Source organism: Chrysemys picta, chromosome 3 (assembly GCF_011386835.1).
Source record: "Chrysemys picta bellii isolate R12L10 chromosome 3, ASM1138683v2, whole genome shotgun sequence".
NCBI classification, from domain to species: Eukaryota; Metazoa; Chordata; order Testudines; family Emydidae; genus Chrysemys; species Chrysemys picta.
The window spans coordinates 4,801,059-4,822,327 of record NC_088793.1 but is presented as its reverse complement, the minus strand read 5'-3'; the positions used below and the strand labels follow the sequence as shown (position 1 = coordinate 4,822,327).

The 21,269-nt window shown below is 45.5% G+C and overlaps 1 protein-coding gene across 1 annotated transcript; it reads left to right on the top strand.

The window, feature by feature from the left end:
* The first annotated feature begins 2,773 nt into the window (after window positions 1-2,773).
* On the top strand, window positions 2,774-20,847 carry LOC135972175 (interferon-induced very large GTPase 1-like). The gene is made up of 3 exons (XM_065587364.1): window positions 2,774-3,609; window positions 4,690-4,843; window positions 9,674-20,847. The coding sequence occupies exons 1-3, from the start codon at window positions 3,589-3,591 to the stop codon at window positions 17,041-17,043; spliced, it is 7,545 nt and encodes a 2,514-aa protein (XP_065443436.1). The 5' UTR covers window positions 2,774-3,588; the 3' UTR covers window positions 17,044-20,847.
* Window positions 20,848-21,269: the final 422 nt, after the last annotated feature.

Here is a 21,269-nt window from a genome sequence, read left to right as displayed (position 1 = left end):
TTCTGAACTCTGAGGCTGCACTGACCGGGGCTAGAAACTGTGGGTGGGGTGACTGTTGGCTGGCTGGACTCAAGACCCTGAGGGGAAAAGGACACTGCCAAACTTACTTGGGGGTGGGTCTTTTGCTCATGGTTTGTGTTATTAATCCTGTTTGTGGTGTTTCCCCAACATAATGCCACATTGTTTCCCTCCTTTATTAAAAGGCTTTTGCTACACTCAGACTCCGTGCTTGCGCGAGGGGAAGTATTGCCTCTTAGAGGCGCCGGGAGTGGTATGTAATTGTCCCAGGTCACTGGGTGGGGGCTCGAGCCGGTTTTGCATTGGGTTATGGAAACGGAACCCCTAGATACAGAACCCAGCCCTTGTTGCTGCCAACTCAGATGGGCAAAAGGATTACAAAAGCAAGCCTAGAGGTTTCATATTTTGTTCCGGTCGTCTAACAGTCTTTTTATCTCTAATCCACTGGCTGACAAAAGCCACTTTTGGTAACTGCTTTTGCTGCAGCTTCAAATTGTCCTCACTAGAAAATAGGGAGAAAACTTTCTATTACTTTTATAAACTGACTGTTACTAAAGGTTTGTGGTTAGTTTCTGCATGCTCTTTTTTTTTTTATTGAAACACATATGTAAAAGTGTTAAATGGAGGGAAAAAGTCAGGGAAGGGGATTGGGGGCTGCTTTTTAGATAAAGATTAGTCAGTTAAAGGGAGGGGATGCGGGGGAGAAGGTGGCAGCGGTGGACTGTAGAACATCTTCTGATTGGTCCAGCAGGGTTTGCTCGCAAGGCTCACAGCCCACAGAACAGTTATCATTTCCCTAGGGACAGCTGCGGGCAAAAAAGGATCTTTCTGTCTCTTGCAGTTTTCTGTACTTTATCTCTTTCACGCAGCCCTGTGTCACTGAACACAGGCGCTCTAGCTAATTTTTAAAATTCCTTTTTTCTGGCATGTGCTTTCTCTCAACGTACCTCCAAATAACTCCTGTTTTTCTCTAAAGCCCTTTTTGCTCCTCTCTTAACCCACCTTTATATTTTCCTCTTTTATTTCAAAATAACTCCTATTTTTCTCTAGTCTTTTTTAATTCTAACAAAAAAGGATCTTCTTACTATGTGCTCACTAACCTTTAAAACAATCTCCCCTCTCTTGCTGCTTTCTATAGTTTCCCCTCTTTCTTCTATTTAATAATCCTTCTTTCATTTTTTTCTCTAAAACCCTCTCTCCTCACTAAACCTAACCAAAAATCTTTATTTTTTAAAAAACTCCTTTTTCTTTAAGCCCTCTCTTTCTATACTTTCAAAATAACCTTTACTTTTCTCTACAAAATCATCCAAAAGTGTCAAAACACAAGCACACAACATTCCCTCGTCCAAAAATTTAATTTTTTTTTTCAAAATGGCTGATGACAACAAACCTGTACATGACCAGAAATGGGAATGGAGGGTGGGACATAAACCCTAAAGAGGGTGTGTCAAAGAATAGATGGTGATGAGTACTATCGAGGGCTTAACTGATGGTGTTTTATGGCTGATCGACACACCAAGCTCCATTGAGCTGTTAAGGAGGCTGTTTGTCCCCCTGCCAGTTGGTGAGAGCTCTCCTACACCTCCTCCAGTGGGACCAGCTGTCTGCTCACTCCATTCCCACACCTGCCAACCTTCACACCTGTAAATGTGACATGGGCCGTCACAATGTCAGATCAATGGCCCACATGTGGAACGTCTGTGGTACATTACCTCACACTGGAATGGTATTTAAGTATAACAGCAGTTTTCAAAGATGTGTTCTCACTGTGCGAATTAACTAAACCAAGTACACAGCTGGCTGTAGATGGAAGGGATTGGGATGAGAAGATCCTTTCAACAGCTGTTTGAGGGTTCGGGGAGACGTTCTCTGCCTGGGACTCTCCTGGGGTTCTCAGATTCCCAACCAAGACTGGGGCCCTGTTGTGTTGGACACTGGAAATACACAGGAAGAGCCTGTTTCTGCCCCAAAGAGTTTACAGTCTAAATAGACAAGACCGACAAAGCACAGGAAAAAGGAAGAGTTGTTATCCCCATTTCACAGGTGGGAATGGAGGTGGAGACAGAGTAAGGCCCCAATTCAGCAGGGCATTTAAGCACAGTGAGACTAACATGAGTAGTCAGTCACTGAAGTCAAAGGACCATTCACATACTTATGTGCTTTGCTAAATCATGCCTGTGTGACTTGCTCATGGTCACACTAGTCTGTGGCACAATCAGAAACTGATCTCAGCTCTCTTGACATCTGGTCCAACGCCTCCACAAGACCATCCTTCCCCTCAGGAGTCACCTGTGTCTCCCTCTGACTGACCCTGAGCACTGGGAAGGGGAAGGAGCAGAAAGGACAGTTTGAGGGAGTCACGGGGCACTGGGGAGCCTGGAGCCACCAGTAGGAACCAGGGTACTGGAGGGAATCGGGGCACATTGTGGTGGAGGGAGCCTGGGGGTCATCTGAAAAAAGAAGACGTGGGGGAGGAACTTGAGGCAGCCGGGGGGCAGTTGGGAGTGGGAAAGCCCAGAGCCTTTCAGGAGTATTAGGGCAGGATGGGGCTTCTGCATTCTACCCTTGCTTCTTATTACACCCCTTGCTGCTGCTACCCCCTGGTGTGCCCCCTGCCAGCCTATTCCACAGCCCGCCCCTGCTCAGGGCTCCAGCTAATCCCCGACACTTGTAAAAAGCACCTTGGTATCTTTAATGACCAAGGTTTGTAATTTTCAGCCAGCAGCCACAGTTGCATTACAGAGCTAGGGCTTGGAGCTGCTCTGGTTAGATTTAAGGTCACTGCAGGTCTGGTTTTGTGCTATCAAGGCTCGTTGGACTCCTATAGGCCCAGAGTAGCCTTGGGCCATCTGGTCATTGCTGGCTTCAAGGTCTTCAGTTCAAGGTGGCTTAGTTTGTTCACAGAAACAGGACTGTTTCCAATGACCCCTGTTTACCAACCTGCTTGGAGGCAGAAGGCCTACATTTTCAGCTGAAGATAATTGAAGCTGTGGGGGTTGAACAACTGTGAAAATCATAGAATCATAGAACTGGAAGGGACCTCGAGAGGTCACCTAGTCCAATCCCCTGCACTCGTGGCAGGACTAAGTATTATATCAGGCCCCATCACGTGTCTCAAGCTGAGTTGTCAAAACTGGGTTGTCAAAATTAGTGGCCTTTTATGAAAATAGTGTGAGGTGGATGGAGACATTGATTTATGGTTAGATCTTGTGATGTGGTGAAGCTGTCAAAGGTCTGTGAAATTCAGTGTGTATTTAAGCAGGGCATCCAGCGCTCTTAGATAAGTGTCTTCTTAATTATAAATCCAACTAAATAATAGCTAGAAATGGGGACATTTTAAAATCCAATCCACATACTCCTCTGTCTGTGTTTCAGCTGCTTCTGGAGTTCCTAAAAGTGAATTTACCTTGCCACAAACACTGGAAATTACTGGCTGCTTCGGTGATTTCTGTCTGTCTGGTAGCTGTTATGCGAGGCTGCTCCTGAAATACCCCTTTTGTCTTCCCTTCTAGCCGCTGATTGTCCTACCTGGCGGAGTTACTAGAAGAATACAGCCCAGGCACCAGCACAATGAACATATATATTATCTGGGTAAGTCACTCTGGGTACCTGGCTCTTTTGCATAGGTAACAAAGGACTTTATCTCCTAATATGAAGAGACTTCGGTACCTTGCATGGTAGAAATTCTCTGGAGCTCCAGGGTGGGTCAAACAGTTTGCATACAGCGAGTGCTAGGGTGGGACCAGTAGGGTGAAGTCATGCTCTGTGGGCCAATGGGGGAAAGTCACATCAGCTTGTGCCCCCACCCTCTAGTGTTAGCTAATCACCAAGACAGGAACATTTAGTGGAGAGATGGGTGGGGGAGCTATGAGACTTCCGAAGAGAGCTCCTGCCATCTCCATTTCCCCTATGCTCCCCATGGCATTGAGCCGAGCCCTGCAGAGAGTTCAAAAGACATCTGCTTGTGGTTCCACAGGCAGGCAGCTTCCAGTTCTCCTCCTGATTAGACGAATGCAAAGGTGTCAGGCCCCCACCCTCCTGATGTCTATGAGGCGGGTGTCAGTCTCAGTTTATAGAGGAGGCACAGACAGGACAAGTGCCTCCTGTTTGTAGGCTTGGGAGAGTCAATGATAGAACGAATGTGACAGTTCCTAGCTCTCCACCCAGTATTTAGATGATGAAAGATCTGAGTGCAGATTGGTTGGATTACATGGTGTGTACAGGGGTTAGCTCATCTGAGAACACAGCTTCTGAGTCTGTGTTTCAGGCATCCATAAAAATCACATTGGTCCAGCGTTCTCATGCGCTGCCCGGCTGGACACACTGAACGCTACATGGGAAAGTGAGGTAGCCTGGGTTGTGATTCTTGCCTATAAAGGAGGTTTGTGAGGGACCACATTCCTAGAGCGACCTCTCTTTGCTTGGCTGATCCCCCATGTGGCCTGTCCTGGTAACTGAAGAAGAGGTGTCACTCTGACACAGGGGACAGGGAAGAATTAGAAAGTAGCTCCAGAATGCCTGCAAGGCTATGACTAGTTCAGGAGATCAGGGGGAAGTTAATATCAGTAGGCGCTTCCTCAGGTCACTGAAGGGTAAGATCATATTTTTGAAGAAACTGTGAAATTTACAGGAATATAAACTAACTCTGGGGTGGGGCGCTTTCTGTTTCAGTTATCGATAGCAGTGCTTGGTGGCCTGTACCTCTTCGAACACTTTCCTGGCTTCATGGTTACCACTGGCCTCTTCACCGTCCTGGTCTATTTCAGATTGCAATGGTTGTGCCCATTCATGAGGCTGGTGTTGTCAAACTTTGTACCAGCATGGGGTAGGTATAGCTGTGATTGGGGGCTGCAGGATGGTCTGTTAATTCTCAGTTTACTGCTGGGGCGACTGGGAAGGAAACAGCAATTCATTAGGGAACTCAGAGACCTGCTCTTAGCTGACCCTCTGCTACCTCCATTGCCTTATCGCTGTATCTCTGGGGCCTGGACCAACTGGTATTGCACAACTGACTTTCCACTTCAGCACTGCTGCACGATTACCCGGGTGCTGTAATAATCTAGTTCTTTGAAATTTGCCCGGCAGTTTTCATCTAGAGAATTGCAAAATACTTGCAAAGGCAGAGAAGCATTATTGTCTTCGAGGGAAGTCAGTTGCAGAGCTGGGACCAGACACAGATGTCCCGGCTTCCAGACCTGCTGTCTTCCCTCAAGTCTGACTTTCCTCACCTAACCAACTCGTTCAGTGTCACACGGCTGTGGCAGAGGTGAAGATAAAGTCTCTCACAAGAACATTCGCCAGTTGCTTTATTTGTAATGAAAGAAGCAATTTTTTTTTTTACATTCAGAACTAATGTAGCAAGCCCAGAGGGGCCGGGGCTCAGCCCGGGCACAAATTAAGCACAGTCACTTACTCCTCCTCCAAAAAATCAATAAAAACAAACAAACATTAGAACACTGGGAAATACAAAGACAAGGTGACAATCCTCTTTACTCCTCTACTCCTGTTAGCTCCCCAAGGCCCCAGAAAGAGACCTGACCCATGTCTTCACACCCCACCATAGTCCATCAGGCGGTGGTGCTTCCCTGGGACCTACTTATGCTATGAAGGGGGTCTGGAGCCCAGCTGGGTCACTGAGCCCCACCAGGTGGAGGAGGGCAGCAGATTTCTCTGTTAAGGGGGCAACAGTGGCCTTGTTTAACAGCCCTGCAAAGATGACAAAGGAGGTGAGCCAGCCGATCCCGCTAGGAAATAACACGAGGGGAAGGCAGAATATCCACTGGTCTCCTCTTGAAGACTTCAAGAGTGAGTCTTCCTGGGGCAATTCATAGATCCCGAGGCCAGACGGGACCATTTTACTCATCTAGTCTGACTGTACAACACAGGCCATTTCTAGAGCCCATCGTTTAGAAAAATGCCCAGTCCTGATTTAAAAATTGCCACTGATGAGAAATCCACCACGGCCTTGGTAAATTGTTCCAATGGTTAATTACCCTCTGTTAAAAATCTATGCCTCACTCCCAGTCTGAATGTGTCTAGCTTTAACTTCCAGCCCTTGGCTCCATGGGGTGAGCACTGGGGCAGGGTGGTTCAGTGGCCAGTGGAAATGGGGGTGCCAAGGAGTGAAGATGAGCAGTAGGAGTTCTTGGGGAAGTCAGCATTAGTAATGGGGGAGGAGATGGGGGGCTGGCAGGGTGGAACTGAGCTGTGGGGGTGGAATTTGGGTGTGGTGAAGTGGTGGGGAGGAAGTGGACAGTATGGGAAGGAGGGGGTCTGAGCTTGCCCAGGAGAGGGAGGAGTGGGAGGACTTGCACTGTGTTGGTGAGCTAGGGTAATAGAGGGGGTCGGAAATGCACAAGGAGAGGAGTTTGGTGGCCAAGACCCACAGACCTACTAGGCCAAGGGTCCAGGGAACTATAAAAATTCTACATGGGCTGGAGTTGGTGGACAAGGCTTCTTGCTGCCCTGTCGCCTGCCCCACTCCCTGCCTTGTCCTGCCCCCTGGCCTTGGGAGATCTCACAGGGTGAGCACTGGGGACTACTTGTAGGACTCTCACGTTTCCCTTTGGTGTCGTTTCCCCTCCCCCACAACGCACAGCTGAGTGCAGAGTGAGACACCAAAAGGAGATTCTGCAGAGCCTTTAAAGAGATGGGATGGAGAGGAGGAAAGAACAGTAGCTTGTCCTTCCCACATTGTGATGGGGTGATACTCACCTCTCGTGAGTGCCTCCTGTTGGCTAGGTGTGTTGTTGCAATCTCTTTTTCTCCCGGCATTCCTTGTAGGTTGTTGTCCTTATTAGGTGGGTCTTCTTTAGCTCAGCCCTCCTGCCAAGTCACACAGCCAATACGTTGAATGAACCCCTCCTGGGGTAGCAAGACTCAAACAAACTCGCTGCCCTTATTAGTGTCTTCAGCCCTGTCTCTGGGTTTTTTTAACCTAGCCCCTTCTCAGGCTTTTCGTGAAGAATCCATTCAGAACTGTTGGTCTGCGCTCACCATGTTTTCAGCCCTGTCTCTGGGCCCCTTTAAGTCCTGCCTTTCACTTGGGCTTCCCAACAGAACTTTGTCCTTCTCAGGGCTTAGGCCACTTCACTAGTAGGCCGGTGAGGGGAACCTGAGTCCACCCACTACTCCGGTCCCAGCCCAGGACCCTACACACAGCAGCCATGTACCGATTCCTTTAGTTCACTGCTGCTGTTCCCTAGGCCTTTCCCCATGTAGCCCCTTTCTCTTCACCTGGACCTCAGGACTGAAGTTCTCAACTCCTCTTCCTCCTCGCTGAATGCAGGTACCACCAGAACCCGTCTTTGGGGGCTCTTAGTGAGCCCCAGTGACCAGCAAGGAGCCCCCTTCCGCACCCCTCTGGTCCCAGCCAGGGACTGACCTGCTCAGGCCCTGTAGCTCCTTTTATCTGAGTCTGCGGCACTCTGATTGGCTGCTTCTGTGCAGCCTTTCTAGACATGCGTGGAGGACCCACCTTCACTGCTCCTTTCCTGGGGTTGGGTGCAATAGGACCACAAGCCTCTGGCAGGCAGCCTCGAAGAGCCAGCTGGACCCTGTCACTGTCCCCTATCTCCACTGTCTCTCTCCTCCCTTCCCACCAAGTATGAGGAGGGGTCCCCTGGAATCCCAGACCTGGAGCCCTGTGGGACAGAATAGAACAGACACATCCCTGGGATACTCACCAAAGCAGTCACAGCGCAGACGAGGTCAGCTGGGTGTCTTGGAAACAGGAGTGCATTGGTCAGGCCACAGCAGGCCGTCTGTGCTCGCTTCCCACAGGAGTTAAAATGGGGCTTGGTGTCTGGGCCACACACTCGCTCTCGGGAAGCCAGACACAATCTCTGTGGTCTGGAAGGGCAGATCTGTTCAAGATTGTGCCCTGAGACCCTTTCTAATAGTTTCCCCTTCTTCTCTCCCAGCCCAGAGGCGTGTGTGCAGACTGGAGCTGCCTGCAGAGGTCACAGGGCGAGATGAGGGGCTGCAGAGTTCTCTCAGAGCTCTGACTCTCTCCCTCTCTCCCAAGCTCTTCTGCTGTGTCTTCCCTTTGCCAGTTCTGTCTCATTGTCCCAACCCCTCTCTCAGGCCCTTTGGCTGGGGAATGGGCACGAACACCAGGCTGCAGGAGCAAAAGTTTGTCACTTTTTCAGTGGACATTTGATACTGATGCACAGGAACAGGGACTTCACTCATTGGTTAAAGGTGATCTTCAAACTGGAGTATGATGAGTGAAAATAGAGAAAGAGGGTCAGGTTTCCGGGGGGACCTACTTTAGTTGTCACCAATTTAATCAGCAATGCAAGCTGAGTTTGGACTGCAAGCTGAAATCCTAGGGCCTGCAAAAGTACCTAGGTGCCTAAACTCCAACTTCCCATTAGGGAAGGGAAGGGAAGGGAAGAGGAGAACATGGAGGGAGCCACCAGGGCTGGAGAAAGGGGAAAGGCAAGGAAGTTAGAGGGTGGGGTATGAGGGAAGGAAAAGAGGGCAGAAGAGATACTGAGGGAGGAGGAGAAGGGGAAAAGCTACAAAAGTAACAATTCACTTCCCTCCTCCACCCCGCAAATTCCTCATGCGAAGTTTTGCCTTTGTCCTGCATTTCTTTTAGCTCCTTCAGTGCTAACTTAGCCTTTTCTTTAGCTTTTACAACACTGCTCCTTCAGTTACTTTATTGTTGCCTTGTTGTCCATATTAAATACTTCCTGGAAAGCCTACATTTCCCAGGGAATCAGAAAAGGAACACCCAAGGGAGGGGAGATGTAATATTAGGGACATAAATAGGCTTCTGTTACTTTCCCCCATCACACACACACTGTCCTCTAGAGAGGAGAGGAAAAAAAAACATGGATGCAGAAGGAGACACAACAGATACTGGGGACCTTGTATTATAGGAGAGGAGAGAATGAACAAGGAAGAAAGGGCAAAAATACCAGAGATCCTTGGGAAGGGCAAGGAAAAAAGACCTGGGTCCTTGATGGGAGGAGGGAGAAACTTAAGGCGGGGCACACAGATTAGTAGGAGAAAGGGGATAGAGAAAAAACTGAAAAAGAGGGAGAGCTGATGGAACAAAAATGACAAAGAAATGAGGGGTGGAGTGAGAGAGATGAGAAAACAGAAGAGGAAAGGGGCAACTAAGGAAGAAAATGAAAAGTACAAACATAAGAGAAAAGGAGGATTGGGAATGTGAAGGGAAAAACAAGTTATTTGAAGAGAAAAGGAAATCAGTAAAGAAGAAAAGCAGAGGGATGAGAAGAAAGATAGCCATAAAGGAGGAAAAAGCAAATGGAACCAGAAAAAGATTGCATATAGGAGACAGAAAAAATAGACATGGATGGAGACAGCAGAGCAGAAATGCACAACTAAGTTTCATGTACCCTCATTTAGTGACATTTCCATATTTTACATGTAGCGCTTGCAGAGAGCAGAAAGAGAAGGGCCAGTGGAGTTCCTATGGGGGTGAGTGGATTGAAAATTGTAGGATTACTGTGTTATGTATTAATTTGGGGGGGGGAGGGTCGTTACAACCATATGAATTCTCCCAGTTTGAACACTGACTAAATCTCAGAATATCCAAGTAAATCAAGATTCAGAACATTATCTGACTGAGGGTAAATGCTTTCAGGAAAAATGACAGAGGTATGTTTTCCCCTTTTCAAAGCAATCTCTATGGAGGAGGAGAACTGTGAGGATTCTGACCAGAGAGACCCTGAAGAAGAAAAGCTTGCCAAGAAGGAAGAACTGGTGAAGAGACTCAATGCCGTGGGACTGAGTTCAGAATACTGGCTGCCCACGCTACAAGATAAACATGGGGTTACTTCTGCGCAAGCATTGGAACACCTGCAATATGAAGACTACCTAAAGCTAGAGTGTCAGGTACAATACCCATGGGAAAAGCAGGCTCTCCGGACCCTACTTAACATAGCAGAGAGCAAGGCAACAATGAAGCAGCTGCAGGAGGAGCGTTTGGAAAGGCTAAAGAAGCAGAAAGAGCAGGTTAAGGCAGCACTGCAGGAACTAAAAGAAATGCAACATGAAGGCAAAATCCACCACAACGAAGCTGTAAGAAGGAAAGAAGAAGAGCTATGGGTGGCTATGGAAATACCCCAGGAGTATTGGGCACCATCTGAGAAACCTCTGATGGAGGTGCTGGATAATGCGCATAAGCAATTAGGCCTCCTGGAGCAGTCGGTGTCCCAGAGTGAGAATCTCCCTGATGAGGAAGTTTTGAGACGGGCGTCAGGAGGGCTGGCCCTGCAGGGCATTTATAAAACTCACAAACTCTCAGATATGCTAGAGACACGAGAGCAGCTGGTTAATATCCCAGAAGGGTTCGAGTTCTTTGGTCCAGAGCAAGGGCCGCTGTTTGCGAACAAGGAATTTTCATCTTCTGAAGCAGAATCCACATTCACAAAGGCCATGGAGAAGCTGGGCTTCAGCATTAGTGTTGCAGCCAAAGGTGGATTTGGGGGGTTTAGTGCTGAAACCAGCACAGATCACAGCAGCTCTTCAGAATCTGAAGAAACCCACAAATCCCGCTCTGAGCACACTTACATTTGCACCACCAAGTACAGCTACATCCCACTGGCCTCATGCTACTTCCCCAAGGATCAGCTTCGACTTTCCAGTGCAGCGCTGCAAGAGTTAAAAGTCATGGAGCAGCTTTTGAGTCACTCCCCAGAGCCGGACAAGATCAACATGGTGAAGAGCAGGGGCGGGAGTTTCTTCAAGAGCTTCGGGTCTCATGTAAACCAGGGCCCCCTTCACTTGGGTGGGATATTCTGGTGGAAAGCGTCTTCTGAGGGATTCCGGGCAGAGCAACTGGACGAGGTGAAGAAACGAACATCTGATGCACTCAGCTCCTATGTTGAGGGCAGCTATGGTGGGTTTGGTTTGAGCATTGCAGCTGGTGTTACTGTGTCAAAATCAGGTTCTGAAGCCTCATTTCAGGGCACAGATCGAAAACGCATGCACACAGAGATTCAGCTGTTTGTGACCAAGACAGGCGGCCCACCAGAGACACATTCTCTCACCCAATGGCAATCTGGGCTCATGACCAGTAACAAAACCTGGAGTGTCATTGACCGAGGCTCTCAGCTAATTCCTGTGTGGGAGATCATCCTGTCCAATCACAGACAAGATTTTAGAGATGTTCATCAAATCAGCAGCAGTCTCAGAAATGCCTACGAAGTCCTAACGAACCAAAGCGTCAGTACATTGTTTGGAGAGGGATTAGCCAGTGCAGTGGATGAGGCCAGATTGTTCTTAGAGGAAATGAAGTCCTGGGAAGTCACTGGGGTTGAAGAACAGCTGGTGAAATTGATCAATTTCAAACAAAAGCTGACTGAAAAAACAAAGAACTACAGTGTATGGATTAACATTTGCCTGTCAGATAAAGGGCTTCAAGATTTCCTGGAAAATACAGTATCACTGTGCAAAGATTTGCCGGCACAAAATACTGTGTACATGAAATCTCTGCTGCGCTGCCTTCTGGACCCTCATGTCTATTCAGTTAAGAATTTCCCCAAATCTTCCTCCATTATGCAGTGGATCTTTCATGAAGAAAAAAAGCAGCAAAAAAATATGTCTGTCTCTGAATTTGCTGATTTTATTCAAGTCCTACAGGAAATGAAGAATTACATACAGGAAGTTACTTATGACCCTATGTCCTCTGCAGCAACAGTGCAAGAAGCAAAGGTAAAGGCCACTTTAAATGTGAGCTTAGCTTTGTCTTCCTTTCTGCAGGCTCTAAGAGAGCGAACACAGACAGACATCGAGCTGTTATTACTCTCAATTGCAGCCAGCACAGGATACCGTGTGGAAAGTCACACTTTTCAGTATCTCCTCGGGTGCCAAGAAATTAAATTCATGCTAAAGGAAATGCAAAAAGCACACGAGGAATATTTGAGTCACAGGGATCAAAATGTTTCCCAAGCTCAGGCTTCCCTGCTCTTGACAGGTCTGACAGTGACAGCTGAATTCAAAGATGTAACTCCGGAGGAGAAGAATAAACGTTTGACTTTTATGAAACATCACATGGGAAAATTACTGTCTAATGAAATAGCAAATGTTCTTAGAAAGCACAGTGCACGGAATGATTGGGACGTACTGGAAAGAGACTTAAATTGCCTTTTAAATCGGGATTTTGAAGCTGCAAATGATAATTTGCAGAAACAGGATACAATAAAAGAACTAGACGACAGCTATCAAAGAGCAAAACCATCAAAATTAGAACCAAAAGTGCAATCTACTGATTTTGAAATATGTGGAACTATTGAAAACCAAGAGTTCCTTAATTTAATGAAGCGACTTGGACTTGAAAAGTACTATCCAAGGAAAATGGGGACAGACAGCTTCCATATAATTTCCAATATCTCTTTACATGACAGCCAGCCCAGCACAGAGGATAAGCTGCCATTTTATTTTTTGCAAAAGCTGTTAATGGTGGACTATCGGGTCAGGTATTTGGTTTGTAAGGATGACGGTAAAGCAAAACCAAGCGTAACAAGAGTATTGAACACCTCAAATGAAGGCAGTAACTTGTCAGATACGTTTGATGTCTTTTTTTATTTCTGCGAAGGAACCAATGAATCTGCAGAAACAAGGCAGACACACGTGCACCCAATGGACATCCAGATGGCAATTTTTCATTGTGCAGATGATTTCATGAGACAACATCTTTCAATAAAGCTCGCTTTCTGCCAATTTGCGCTCCCACTTCTGGTGCCAGATCCTTCTACTTCACAAATAGAATTCCCTTTTTTGGCCCTTAGCCAAGTTAAAAAGAGCTGGAAAGGTGCTGAAAAATCAGGAGGGGAGACCAGCATTAAAAATTATAACAAACTGATGTATCGGGCACATACACACCTGGTGTCCTTTATACGGATTGGCAATTCGCCTCATTCTTCTAAGTCTCAGATCCTGAATGCTCTGCTAAGTAAGCACAAGCATGACATTTTTTTCCACCGTCACTGTAGAGGCAGCAGCAAAGATTGTCTCCTGATGAATGGGGTTGTGGAAATCTCCTGGTATTGTCCAGGTGGAAAAGATAATGACAGATTTGACAACTGCATCGCCTTCACTAATCTTCACGGGGATGCAAGAGAGCACGAGCAACAAGTCACATTTTTACAGGAGATCGCTTCTATAAATGTGGTTCTCTTATCAGATACAGATCAGAATGACAAAAGGGGCAAGCAAATTATCCGTGATCTTTGGCAATCTCAAAAGCCTTTGATCTGCCTTTTTGCTGAAAAAGAGAACATTGTGCCTGGTCAATCAAGCCAGAATGTAGGAATAGGCATCAAGAACAGAAATGAGGCAGAATTAATAGATGAAATAACAGCAACAATCAGAGATTTTCTGGCAGGCTCAATTGCCACTTGTAGTCTTGATGCTTGTGTAAAAACTGCTCGGCAGCATGGCTTCCTCATTGATGAAGACAAAAAAGAGTGCAAGGAAGCTAAGGACAAAGCAAAGAAATTGATGGACCACTTCAAAAATCCTTCCTTAGCAAGCTTGAAGGAAGAGCTATTGCCTCTGCAAGGAGAATTATGGCACAAGTGGTGTAAGAAAGATAAGGAACTTACTCGCTTGAAAGAAAAAAGCAATATAAGCATTGAACAGCACAGGAGCCAAATTGAATCAGATAAAGATGCAATACGACGTGATCAATTAAGTAAGGCATCCCCCCTCAATGACCTAATGAAGTCAGTGCTTGAATTTTTCCAGTCACATCCAGAGGACACCAAAAAGTACTTCCTGCAATGGATGAAAGTATTTATGGATGACTTGTCCTCTGACCACCTTGCAGAACTTCACCAGAAATACCACAACTTATGGTCTGAAATGCTGATAAAGAAAAAAGAAGAAAATGATTTGAAAACTAGATTGCAAAATGATTTAGAAAAACTCTCAACTGAGATAAATAATTCTACATTTGGTCTTGAACACATTTTGAGAGAGGTAGGTCAGACTTATGAAGCTCTGGATGCAATGGACCAAAAGGATAAATGTTTTCTTGAATTACCTAAAATTGCGGCTGACCTGATGGTTTCAGGTTATCCCATTGAGCTGATGGATGGTGATGCTTCATACGTGCCATTAAAATGGGTCGGAGCAGTTTTTGACTCATTAATTGAGACGCTAGGAGACAGAAAAGTGTTTGTTCTTTCTGTACTTGGCATCCAAAGCACTGGGAAATCAACACTACTGAATGCCATGTTTGGTCTTCAGTTTAGTGTCAGTGCAGGGAGATGCACCAGGGGAGCATTCATGCAGCTGATTAAGGTGGATGAGAACCTCCAACAGGATTTGAAACTTGATTACATGCTAGTTGTTGATACGGAAGGGCTCCGGGCCATAGAGAAGGCTAATAAGTTGTCCCTTAATCATGATAATGAGCTAGCCACCTTCGTCATTGGTATTGGCAACATGACTGTGATCAATATCTTTGGTGAGAACCCTTCAGAAATGCAAGATATCCTGCAGATCGCTGTCCAGGCATTTCTGAGAATGAAGCAAGTAAATCTCTCCTCAAGCTGTTTGTTTGTGCACCAAAATGTTGGCGACATAACTGCAAAAGAAAAAAATATGGAAGGACAAAGACGCCTCCAGCAAAAGTTAGATGAAATGACAGTTATTGCAGCCCAGCAAGAGTTCTGTGATGTTACCTGCTTTAGTGACGTTATCCGATTTGACGTGAAGACCCACATTCATTACTTTGCTCACCTCTGGGAAGGGGACCCACCAATGGCACCTCCAAACCCCAGTTACAGCCAAAATGTGCAGGAACTAAAGAGTTATATTCTCAAGGCTGCGAAAAAGGAATCTCGGGGCAGTGTTTTAAGGCTGTCGGGATTAAAAGTCCGAATCGGTGATTTATGGAATGCTTTGTTAAATGAGAATTTTATTTTCAGCTTTAAGAACACGCTGGAGATTGCGGCCTACAACAGGTTAGAAACAATGTTTAGCCAATGGACCTGGGAGCTGAGAAGTCACATGCTAGAGCTGCAGATAAAACTAAACAATCAAATTAGGAACAAAGAAATGCTCCAAATCACCAGAGAAAGCCTTGAAGGAGAAGTTAAAGAAAAATATGGTGCCATCATAGATCAACTCGAAAAGTATTTCAGTGAAGACCCAGATGCTGAAATATTGATTCAATGGAAAGCAAACATAGAAATTAAACTGACAGAACTTAAAATGTCACTTATTGATGAAACTATGAGGAAATCTGAAGAACTTATCATACTAAGGAACAACCAAAGCAAACTGGATGAAGAGAAGTCAGAATATGAAAATGAGCTATTCAAAAGGAGCCAAGAGTTGGCTCTGTCATTAAAAGGCAAGAAATTGAGTGAAAATGAACTGAGAGAGAACTTCAACCTCCTGTGGGGAAAATGGGTCTACGAAATGTCCTCTGATGTCCCTCCTGTTGAGGAGCCTAATATCAGCCTTGATATAGAAAACATCCTGCTCGAGCGTTTTAAACAGAAGTCTGTTGTAGCAAAAAAAATTAAGGTCTATTCTAGCAAGAATATGTTTTCCACTGATTTTTCCAAGCATGTCACCATAAAGAAAACATTGTTTGTATTCAAGAAGAATTTAGAGAAGTGTGATAGAGACACCATAGAGCAGGTTACAGGTCGCATCACACAGGGGGTCAGAGCAATGATCGATAGTAAAGAGCAGCAGAGACTGGATTACAATGCAAGTTACTTTCAAGAAATACTGAATAAAATAAGACAAGAGGTGGACTCTGCATCTAATAACCCAAAGTACACATTTAATGATGATTACATAATAGATTTATCAGTGTATTTATGCAAAATGGCAACAGGAAGGTTTGAAGACCTGCACACAGCATTTAAAACAGCACATGATCCAACTGTCTACCTGGAGAGTAAAAGAGAAGATTTCTTCAAGTGTTTTCAGATTTCCTGCCAAGGAGCAGCCTCCATCACAGCATTTGCTGATTTCCTATGCACCAAGCTTGCTACAGCTCTCCGCCAGGCAGTCTATGACAAGACTGCCATTGACATAGCCAGTGAGATGAAGTCTACACTTCCAGCTTTCAATGGGAACAGAGCCAAACTAGAAAACTCTATTCTTGTGTATCTGGCAGAGAAGGAAGACTTTGAGGAGTACAAGCGATACATTCAATCCCCAAAATACTTTTTTGAGGATTTTATCAAGCAGCGTGTTGATGATTATTGCTTAGACAAGAACAATCCAAAACTGAAGAGTTTCCTAAACAATTCCCTTGATTCTTTCCATACTCTTGTCCTTTCAGCTATTCGTGATGCAACTGAAGTTACTAAAGACAGACGTGGCAACGTATCCTTATGGCTGGATGAATTTTGCAGGAGACTTCTACAGCATTTAACCCTTCCAAGAGATGATCTAAAAAGCATTGAACATCAGGAGGTAACCGACATAGAGTTTCTTAAGGAAGCAATGAGTAAAGCATTGGCTCTTGTGGTAGAAAATCTAAAACAAGACTTTGCTGTCATTGGTATGGGGCCATTTTCAAGACAACCACATGAAATACTAGCTGAACAGCTTGGTGGGTGCTGGGAGAAGTGTCCCTTTTGCACAGCTCCTTGCACAAACACCATAGCTGGTCATGATGGAAAACACAGTGTTCCTTTCCATCGGCCTCAAGCTGTGGCTGGCTGGTATTTTCATACAACAGACAATCTAGTTCCTGTTATTTGTTCCAGTCTTGTAGCAAGTGATAAACACTATAGACTTAATGAAGACAAACGAATTCCATACAAAACGTATTGGGAAGGAGGACGTCCTTATTCTGACTGGAGCATCAAATCAGACATGTCAGAGCAGTCTTACTGGAAATGGTTTGTGTGTCGTTTCAAGACAAAGCTAGAAGAACTCCATGGTAAAAAGTTTGAAGGCTACGGTGAAATCCCTTCTCAATGGAAAAACATTACAAAGGACAATGCACTCAGAGAGCTGAAAAAACTATGTCCGTCAGTCAGAAAGAATAACTGCAAATCAGTATGCCATTAGCTTTACTGCTTTGAAAGTGTGTGTAATGACTAGAGCTTTAGAGCGTTAGTCATTCAAGCAAAACTATGTTCGAGTCTCTTGGAGAATGTCATAACTATAAAGGGAAGGGTAACAGCTGTCCTGTGTACAATATTATAAAATCCCTCCTGGCCAGAGACTCCAAAATCCTTTTACCTGTAAAGGGTTAAGAAGCTCAGGTAACCTGGCTGACACCTGACCCAAAGGACCAATAAGGGGACAAGATACTTTCAAATCTTGGTGGAGGGAAGGCTTTTGTTTGTGCTCTTTGTTTTGGGGGTGGTTCGCTCTTGGGACTGAGAGGGACCAGACATCAATCCATCCTCTCCAAATCTTTCTGAACAAGTCTCTCATATTTTAATCTTGTAAGTAAACAGCCAGGCAAGGCGTGTTAGTTTTATCTTTGTTTTCTCAACTTGTAAATGTACCTTTTACTAGGGTGTTTACCTCTGTTTGCTGTAACTTTGAACCTAAGGCTAGAGGGGGTTCCTCTGGGCTCTTTAAGTTTGATTACCCTGTAAAGTTATTTTCCATCCTGATTTTACAGAGATGATTTTTACCTTTTTCTTTAATTAAAAGCCTTCTTTTTAAGAGCCTGATTGATTTTTCCTTGTTTTTAGATCCAAGGGGGTTGGATCTTGATCCACCAGGAGTTGGTGGGAGGAAGAAAGGGGATGGTTAATTTCTCCTTGTTTTAAGATCCAAGGGGGTTGGATCTTGATCCACCAGGAGTTGGTGGGAGGAAGGAGGGGGGATGGTTAATTTCTCCTCGTTTTAAGATCCAAGGGGGTTGGATCTTGATCCACCAGGAGTTGGTGGGAGGAAGGAGGGGGGATGGTTAATTTCTCCTCGTTTTAAGATCCAAGGGGTTTGGATCTGTATTCACCAGGGAATTGGTGAAGAGTCTCTCAAGGCTACCCAGGGAAGGGAATTAGCACATTTGGGAGTGGTGGCAGTGGACCAGATCTAAGCTGGTAGTTAAGCTTACAAGTTTTCATGCAGGCCCCCACATCTGTACCCTAAAGTTCAGAGTGGGGAAGCAGCCTTGACATGGTGGCAGAGCGGTGGGATTCATTTTAAACCAAAAGCCAGTAAGATTTTTTTTTCTCCTTTCTAGCTGCTTGGAAAGCAGAGCTGAAGGTAGATGCATATCTGATCTCTCCTTGCCTGAAGGCAGAGGTGTTAAGATTTTTTTAACAAGGGTCTTTGTTAAGAGAAGGGTTCAAGCGTGAGCAAACAGCTGGCAAAAGGAATTTACAAGCTGAATTGTTTTTTTTTTCTTTCTACCTCTCGGGGATAGCCAGTTAGAAAGTCTCTTACCTCAGCAGCAGCCTGAGCTGAGTGCATCCCAGTTTCAGTCAACTGCAGAGGGGTGTGGCCCAGCACAAGAAAACAGGAAAATGACTACCAAAGAAGTAGCTAACAAACTAGAACTGGCCAGACTAGAAGCAGAAGAAAATGAAAGAAAACATCAGAGACTACTTCAATTTAAAAAACTCGAGAAAGAAGCTGAAGAGAAAGCCAAAGAGGAGGCCCACAAGAGAGCTATGGAGCTGAAAGAAAAAGAGATGGAGGAGAGGGAAAAAGAGAGGAAGCATGAACTGGAATTAGCAAGGTCTAGGCCGGATATACCAGCCAATCCTAGCAACCCCTCTCCAGGTACCACTTCCCATCCCAGAAAATTCCCCACCTACAAGGCAGGCGATGATACTGAGGCCTTCTTAGAAAATTTTGAAAGGGCCTGCCTTGGGTACAGCATCACTACAGAACAGTACATGGTAGAGCTGAGGCCGCAGCTCAGTGGACCCTTGGCAGAGGTAGCGGCTGAAATGCCTAAGGAACACATGAACAGTTATGAACTTTTTAAAAACAAGGCCAGACTCAGAATGGGGCTAACACCCGAGCATGCCCGTCGGCGGTTCAGAGCCCTAAGGTGGAAACCAGACGTGTCATTTACCTGACATGCCTACCACATTGACAAAAATTGTGATGCCTGGGTATCAGGAGCAACTGTTAAATCTCTGGAACATCTGGTTTTCCTAGTAAAAATGGAGCAGTTTTTAGAGGGTGTTCCTGAGGAAATAGAAAGGTACATCCTAGATGGGAAGCCCAAAACTGTAACCGAGGCGGGGGAGATTGGAGCCAAATGGGTGGAGGTGGCAGAAAAGAAAAAAACTAGTACCAGTTGGAGCGAATATCAGAAGGGGCAACCCGAAACCAAACCTTACCACCGGGGACAACCCAAGGCCCCACCCACATCCCAAGGGAAGTAACAGACAGAAAAAAGTAACAGACAGAAAAAAGTAAGTCACCAAGCAAAATAAAATAAAATGCGCATATCTATGTCTAATCAAACTGAATACAGATAAGATCCTCACCAGTTCCAGAATGCTCCCTTTTACAGACTAATCTCCTTTTAGCCTGGGTCCAACAATCACTCACACCCCTTTGTTCAAGTTTCTTCCAAGTATCCTGGGGGGTGGAGAGGCTCTCTCTTTAGCCAGCTGAAGACAAAGTGGAGGGGTCTCCCATGAGTTTAAATAGACTTTCTCTTGTGGGTGGAGACCCTCCCTCCTTACTTCTATGCAAAGTCCAGCTCCAAGATGGAGTTCTGGAGTCACCTGGGCAAGTCACATGTCCATGCATGACTCACAGTCTTTACAGGCGGAAGCCTTGTCCACATGGTATCTTGTATGTCTCCAGGAAGACTTCTTATGTGGATTGGAGCATTCCAAGATGCATTGTTCCTCAAGTGCTTCCTGATCAGGTTCTTAACCTTGTGAATCCCAATCTTACTTAGAAATCAAGCAAGTATACAGCCCATATTCTTAACCTCAAGTACAAAATGATATATGTGTACAAATAGGATTAATAGATATAGTAGACCGTAACCTTTACAGAGCTTTGTTACATGGCACAAGCAGCACAAAACATATTCCAGTTATGTCATATTCCCATAAAGCCTTAATTGGAGGTACCGTCACAATCCCCAAACCTGAAGTGGTTGTGGATGAGGACAAAGTCACAAAGCTCAGCCACCAGGTGTGCTGTGGCCTCATCAGGGATACTGTTCCTGACAGCTTGTAATCCATCCTTGTGTGGAATATTGTTGTAAAGAGCTTCTACGTCCATGGTGGCCAGGATGGTGTTTTCATTATAATCCAAAGGGGCTGACAAAGGAGGTGCGGTAGTCATCATGAACAGGTTGGATCATGAACAGGAGGCTGCCAGGCAACTCTCCAACACCACATTCTACAGGCCACTATCCTCTGATCCCACGGAGGAGTACCAAAAGAAACTACACTGTCTGCTCAAGAAACTCCCTGCTATAGCACAGGAACAAATCTACACAGACACACCCCCAGAACCCCAACCAGGGGTATTCTATCTGCTAACCAAGATCCATAAACCTGGAAACCCTGGACGCCCCATCATCTCAGGCATTGGCACTCTTACAGCAGGATTATCTGGCTATTTGGACTCTCTCCTCAGACCCTACGCTACCAGCACTCCCAGCTATCTTCGAGACACCACCGACTTCCTGAGGAAATTACAATGCATTGGTGATCTTCCTGAAAACACCATCCTGGCCAGCATAGATGTCATCTAGTCCAACCCCCTGCTCAAAGCAGGACCATTCCCCAACTAAATCCACATAGTCCACACAGAACAGTGTCTGTCTCAAACACGTTACACCTACAGATATACTGAGGCCCTTTTTCAGAGCAACAGGCCATCAGTGGTACTTTTCAGGTCTGAGTTGGAGTGCGATAGACCACCAAGGGAGGTGCACCAAGGGAGGTGCGTTCCCTATAGATGTCGCCTTCAAGGTGACCTATAGAATGGACAGCTCCAATTGCCTGTACACATCCTTGTCTGAGTCAAACACTGGTAATGAGGATGTGAATGAGACATACAAGGATCGTGCCATCCTACAATCTTTAGAAAGAGAACAACCGTCTCAGTTGAGGAGAGATGTCACAGATCCCATCTTTCTCATAGCACCCACTGATAAATGCTGGCATGAATTTAAACATGTGGATCATTCCTTTTCCAGCCTTTGAAAACATTTGGGACAATACCAACTTAACAGTTGCTCATCTTTAATTAAGTCAGGAACCTTTCCCAATCTTAAGGATTGCAATGTATCAGTGATTTCATTTACACCGTATTCCCCATATACAGAACATACAATTTCCTTTCCTAAA